This window comes from Alligator sinensis, unplaced genomic scaffold (assembly GCF_000455745.1).
Source record: "Alligator sinensis unplaced genomic scaffold, ASM45574v1 scaffold496_1, whole genome shotgun sequence".
NCBI lineage: Eukaryota > Metazoa > Chordata > Crocodylia > Alligatoridae > Alligator > Alligator sinensis.
Window position 1 is genome coordinate 30,420 of NW_005842246.1, and position 6,895 is coordinate 37,314.

The window sequence follows — 6,895 nt, forward strand, 5'->3', positions numbered from 1 at the left end:
CGTAACTTTCTAGCCACAGAAATGCCCAGCGTAGCCATGATATCTAATGGCCGGTGAGCTTGCTAACCATCAGCATCTCTGTCCACTGAAATGTCATGACCAGCTATTCTACAGCCCCACGATCTGATTTGTCTCCTGGTTCTTTGTGCTTGATATCTTTTCTTCTTTCCCAGCAGGTGAAGCCCAGGCAGAGACATGGGAGGAGAGAATGAGTCCACTGTAACTGAGTTCATCCTTATAGGAGTCCCCAGGGAGCCTCTTGTGAAGATTACCTTCTTTGCTGTGTTTCTTGTCTTGTACCTGTTGACCTTGATTGGAAATGGCCTCCTAATTTTGCTTACTAGAGTGGACCCTCAGCTCCACACACCCATGTACTTTTTCCTCAGTAACTTGTCTTTTTTAGATATCTGCTACACCACTAGCACTGTACCCCAGATGCTAGCTCACTGCCTTTCCAAGACACCCTCCATCTCCCTGAACAGATGCTTCATCCAAATGTATATTTCTCTCTTCCTGGGCACAACTGAGTGCCTCCTATTAGCAGCAATGGCTTATGATCGCTGGGTCGCTGTCTGCAACCCACTGCACTACACCCTCATCATGAACAGCAGGGTCTGCATTTCTTTGATGGCCATGGTGTGGAGTGGCACTTTCTTTCTTTGCATATTCCACCCCCTCACCATGCGGGCTCATTTTTGTGGGCCCAACCTCATTAACCATTTTGCCTGTGAGCTCCTGACTGTACTGAAGCTGGCCTGCTCAAACAGTCATGAAAACCAAACCCTGCTGTTCTCCATTAGCATCTTCACCCTGCTTGTGCCTTTAACCTTCATCCTCATCACTTACACCCGCATCATTGCTGCTGTGCTGAGGATCCGCTCTGCTGAAGGCAGGGCCAAGGCCTTCTCCACCTGCACTTCCCACCTCACTGTGGTCACCGTCTTTTTTGGGACAGCCATCTTTATGTATTTGTGTCCTCAGTCTCAGTCATCCCCAGATCAGGACAAATATATTTCCCTGTTTTATGGTGCGGTAACCCCCATGCTTAACCCACTGGTCCATAGCCTGAGGAACAAAGATGTAAAGGGGGCCATGAAGAAACTGGCTGGAAGAAAAATGAATTCTTGATGGTTACCTAGCACTTCCATTCTTTTCTCTCATGCATTTCTGAGTTTTCCTAATGGGCCATATGTTGCATGTCTTAGGATGAAAAATGACCACACTGAGATACTGTTGATAATTCTGAGGATTCTCCTCCATGTTCCTTCCTATAACAAATTATAAATAAATGCAGCTGAAAGAGAATGGACATGAAAAGTCAAAATACTGAACTTTTGTCACAGAACAGAGCATTAAAAATGTTCTGTGTAATAGACACAAAAATAGTAAGACATTTTATTAATCTGTTTTCCTCAGATACGATGGTATTCCCTCAGGGGTATAGTCCGCACACCTCATGTCCTTGTTCTATATTGGCTGGACTGCATCTCCCAGATTGTTACCATGGTCACACCCTTCTCAAAACACAGCTAATCAGTATAACCAACAAAAGGGTTGACTGGTGAGCTATGATTCTGCTACTATGTGTTCCCTGCCTCTCTTTCCTTAGGGAGCAGTCCTCCTATATTCCCACCCCAGAATGTACCTTCAGGCAGCAGAACTGTTTGGTGTCATTATTGGTTTTTATCAATACTAGAGTACTAGAATATTTAGTGCAAAAGCAGAAAATCAAAATCTTTTATTTCAAGATAAGTTTTAATAATTTATTCATAAAACTGGTTGGGCATTTTTGTCAAAACATTCTTTTTTCTAATGGAAAATTTGCTTTCTGCAACATGTTTCATTTTCAATTCTAGAATAAAATAAAATCTTTCCATAGCTGAACTATATTATCTATAGTACACTACAGAGCAGCAAGGCAGCCAGAGGGGAGAGAGCCAAAGTTGCTGTGGGTGTCCCCAGGTGAACCTCTGAGGAAGAAGGGGGAAACAGAGGAGCAGCTGCCTTATGACAGCTGGGCGAATCATGAGAGAAGTTCTTCTTTTAATTTACAACTCCACACTGCTGCTGCTGCTGCTGCCGCACCTCACCTTAGCAGCCACAGCAGTGCAGTGTTCCCTCCCATGCCGGGTCCCCACTGCTGAGCCATGGAGGCAGCTTCTGCCCAGAGCTGGTCCGACTTGGCTGCAGCCCCATACTCCACACCCCACTGTCCCCTGCAGAAGGGAGTCTCCAATCACCACCACCCCTCACTTCCTCTTTGTGGCAGTGGTCTCCATTCTCCCCACTTTGGGGATTCCTGACCTGGCCTCTTCCACCAATGGAATGTGCTCCTCCTCTGTTGCTTGTGCTCCATATCTGTTCTCTGGGCAAAATGGCTACACATGACTAGTTCTTCTTGCTGCCAGAAGATACAAGCTCTGATACCTAGATCTAGATGTAGAGATAGATATAGATATAGATATACACACACACACTGGCGTTTCATTTTAATTGCAGAAAAACATGGATTTTGTTTTTAAAATCAGCGAATTTGGGATTTTTAAAAAAAGAAAACCAGGATCCCTGCTAATAAGTGGTGCCTCTTAGACTTACACATAATTTAAAAGAGGGGAGGGGGGACCTGCTCTGTGGGGTCATGAATGGCTAACCCAAAACAGTTAATGATGGTTAATTCCCCCGGACTAGAATTGTATAAAGATGCTGCAGGCACTTTCACAGGTCCCTGCAGAAACAGTTAAACAGTAATTAGAAGCGACATTAAGCCAGGCCTCTGAAGTGTTCAAGGAAGGCACAGGAAGTTTCAAACACATCAGAACTAGGACAGCAACAGATGAAAATGCCCAGACCAGGTTTCACAAAGCTCATGCAGTCCCTTACAGCCTGCATGCCAAGGTAGATGTGAAAGCATGAAAACCTAGAAAGAAAAGTTATACTTTCAAAGGAAGTCTGGAATGAGTGGGGCATGCCACTAATGCCAAATGTAAAAAAATGTAGCACAATAAGGGTATGGGGATTTTAAGGTTACTATAAAACCTGTACTGAAAATTGATAAATATCTCCTACCTTAAATTGAAGATATTTTTGCCACATCAGCAGGGGTGCAGATATTTAGCAAAATTAATTTAGCTCAAGCTTACCCACAGATGGAAGAAGAAGATTCAAAGGGTTATTTTATCATAAATAAGTAAAAAGAATTGTATCAGTATAATAGATTAGTGCTTGGTATTGCCTCTACTCCTGCTATACGGCAGCAAGCAATGGACCAAGTGTTACAAAGTTTTCCAAAAACACAGTGAGTGCATCTACATGAAGCATTTACTGGAGCTGCCTAATTAGTTCCACAGTAACGTCTCAACCTCTACACGTGTAGCACTAGTAGGCTGCAGGAAACTGATTAACTCTGCCACAGGTCAGTACTTGTAAATAAAGTACTATCCTATAGCAGAGTTCTTTAGTGAGCAGCAATGCATGTGTAGACACCAATGGAGATGGCTGGGGCACAAGGGTCCTTCAGTGTGGGGGCTGCCTGCTGGCTAGCCCTGCACTTGAAGCACCTTCATGCCCCAGCCACACCCTCTGAGGCACGTTGAGCCACGTCAGAGCAGCCCTGGGCTGGTAAGTTGCCCCTGCCTACTGGAGCTGCTCTGTCCTGGCTCAACGTGCTGTGGTCCTGGGCACACATTCAAATGCAGCACCTGGACGCAATAAAATCCAGCATGATACATGCCAGAGCTTAATGCTCTGTGCTAATAGCGTGTGTAGCACCTAGTGTTATTTGAATGATATAGTTGTAGCTGGTAAAAATCATGAAGACAATCTGAGACATTTAAAGAGTATTAGAACAGCTAGAGGAATATGGGTTGTGAGCAAATCATGCAAAATATACATTTGTCAAACAAGCAATTGCTTATTGAGCACATTTTATTGATGCACAAGGCCTACATAAATCTCAAAAGAAGATTAAAGAAGTTTTAGATGTCCCAAAGACAGAAGATGCTTTGCAACTAAGATCTTTTCTAGGATTTATTAATTATTATAGTAGACTTGGTACCAAACCTAGTAACTGTGTTGTATACTTTAAATTGTTTGCTGCAAACAAACTACAAATGGGTTTGGTCACATGAGTGTCAGAAAGCTTTCCTAGAAGCAAAAAGGCTGGGGATGATATCTGGTAGGCTCCTAGTTCAGTTTAATCCCTTATGCTAATCAAGCTAGCATGTTATGCATCCTCTTATGGCAATGGGGTCATTATACCATATATTATGGCTAATGGTATTAAGCAGTCACAGTGCTTGCAGAAGTGGAATGGAATTACGCATACAAACAAAGAAGCTTTAAGTCAGATATGGGGAGTGAAGACATTTAACCAATACTTATCATTTGATACAAGTAGTATATAGGCTCACCGCCCTTCAATGCAAATGTGACAGGTGGGCGGGACTGGAAGTCCCACCCCCTTAGCCCCACCCCTCTCCCCTTATAGGGTGTGTGGCATCAGTAGCCCCGTCCCTGACCTCAGTCACATGGTGCATGGCATTACCAACCCCACCCCCACCCCCAGTCACATGGTGTGTGACATCAGCAACTCCTCCCCCACTCCCCAGTGGTGTGTGACACCACCACCACATATGGTCCATGACATCAGAAGACATGAAGCCCTCCTGGACTTCAGGAGGGCAGACTTCAATGAGGTAAGGAGAATAGTCAGGGAGGCACTGAGGTCCCAGAGGGGAGGGGAGTCAGGTGTCCAAGAAGGGTGGTCATTCCTTAAGGAGACGATCCTCCAAGCCCAAAGGGAGGTAATCCCAACACAGATTAAAGGGGGCAAGAGGGCACAAAAGCCCCCAAGGCTCACCAAAAGCATACGGGAACATCTACTAGCTAAAAAGGAGGCGTACACCCAATGGAAGGGAGGGGCCATCACCAGGGAGGACTATACTTCGGTTGCTCGGGGCTGTAGGGGGCAGTCAGGAAGGCCAAGGCGGAGGTGGAACTGGGACTAGCTACCCGGATCAAGGACAACAAGAAGTCCTTTTTTAAATACATAGGGGGTAAAAAGAAGGTATCGGGTAATGTGGGTGCTCTGCAAGGCACGCTAGGAAATCTGGTCATCGCACCAGATGACAAAGCTAACCTATTTAACAATTTCTTTGCCTCCATCTTTCTGAACAGGGACCAGGTCACCCCCCCACCACTGGGACCCCCATAGGCCCCAGGGGAGGCGCACCCAGGCCTAGGGTCAGTGAGGATCTAGTTAGGGAACTTCTGGAGGGATGGACATATTTAAATCAGCTGGTCCTGACCATATCCACCCAGAGTGCTGAGGGAATTAGCAGATGTCATTGTGGGACCCCTGGCACAGTTTTATGAGGCAGAAAAGGATCTTGGAGTTATTATTGATGCAAAAATGAACATGGACTGACAGTGTGGGGACGCGGTCAGGAAGACCAACCGTACCTTGTCATGCATCCACAGGTCCAAGGAGGTGATCCTCCCCCTCTATGTGACACTGGTCAGGCCACAGTTGGAGTACTGCATCCAGTTCTGGGTGCCGCACTTCAGGAGGGATGTGGACAACATGGAGAGGGTTCAGAGGAGGGCCACTCGCATGATCAGGGGGCAGCAGGGCAGGTCCTACGAGGAGAGGCTAAGGGACCTGAACCTGTTCAGCCTCCACAAGAGAAGGCTGAGGGGGGATTTAGTGGCCTGTTACAAACTAGTCAGAGGGGACCAGCAGGCATTGGGGAAGTCCCTGTTCCCTGAGCACTACTGGGAGTGACAAGAAATAACGGTCACAAGCTGGCGGAGGGTAGATTCAGACTAGACATCAGGAGGCACTACTTCACTGTCAGGGCGACTAGGATCTGGAACCAATTTCCAAGAGAAGTGGTGCTGGCTCCTACCCTGGGGTTCTTTAAGAGGAGGCTTGATGAATACCTTGCTGGGGTCATCTGACCCCAGTACTCTTTCCTGTCATGGTAGGGGGTTGGACTTGATGATCTGCTCAGGTCCCTTCCAACCCTACCCTACCAACTATGAAACTATGAAGGACAGTCCATGCAGACCCCCAAAGCCCACCCCCTCATGCTGCAAGACCTATCCTTGACCACGTAGTACAGTTATGACCTATCAGGTCTGAGACTGCTTTAGCACCCTCAGAGCGACCCCTCAGTTTGCCTGAGACTGTGCTAAAGCAAGCAGGGGAAGACATGGAGGAGATTCAGGAGTATGAGATGGGTGCCACATCTACCAAAACAAGACCAGGGACTGTGACAGAACTAGAGGAGCCCGTATCAGAACTGTCTATGGACAGTGTGGACAACTCTGCCTCAAGGGACTCTGCTGAGGTAACTAATTTAGATGATTTTTGTGGGGGTGATTTTCTTATAACTGGGCCTGTGTTAATAACAATGTTTTTGCAGGTAGACAATGACTTCATAGAGAGCATTCAAAAAATGCACATTGGCACCTCGCTGAAAGTAAAGCTCTTTTGCGTGAACTGTTTTTGTTCGTGTCCAAAAGAGAGCAGTTTGAGACCAAAGACTGATGCAACATTTTTGTCCAAAGACAATGACTGTTAACCCCAGCTTTGAGCCTGTAGATATTACCGAGCAGGGCTATGAGCCCCTGGAGGTCACAGAGCAGGGCTATGACCCCATGGAGGTCACCGAGCAAGGGTGTACTGGGGGACTATTTTCAAATAAAAAAGTATCCCGCCCCTGTTCAGAAGAAGGTTTCTTGCATGACCTGGTTTTGAACAACTGTTCAAGATGAGGCTGAAGACCTCTGTTAATGTTGTATTTCTTACCTGCTTAATAAACCTTGTTTTACCATAATTTAAATTTGTCCTCAAGTGTTTGAATGCACCATATGGGTGTTAGCGTGGGGTGGG

General features: G+C 46.2%; 1 protein-coding gene across 1 annotated transcript; it reads left to right on the forward strand.

Annotated features, from left to right (window-relative positions):
• The first annotated feature begins 195 nt into the window (after positions 1 to 195).
• On the forward strand, positions 196 to 1,128 carry LOC102368286 (olfactory receptor 13H1-like). The gene has a single exon (XM_006027481.1). The coding sequence runs from the start codon at positions 196 to 198 to the stop codon at positions 1,126 to 1,128; it is 933 nt and encodes a 310-aa protein (XP_006027543.1).
• Positions 1,129 to 6,895: the final 5,767 nt, after the last annotated feature.

Coding starts and splice junctions, on each gene's coding strand:
- LOC102368286 (XM_006027481.1), top strand. CDS start 196: ATGGGAGGAGAGAATGAGTCCACTGTAACTGAGTTCATCCTTATAGGA.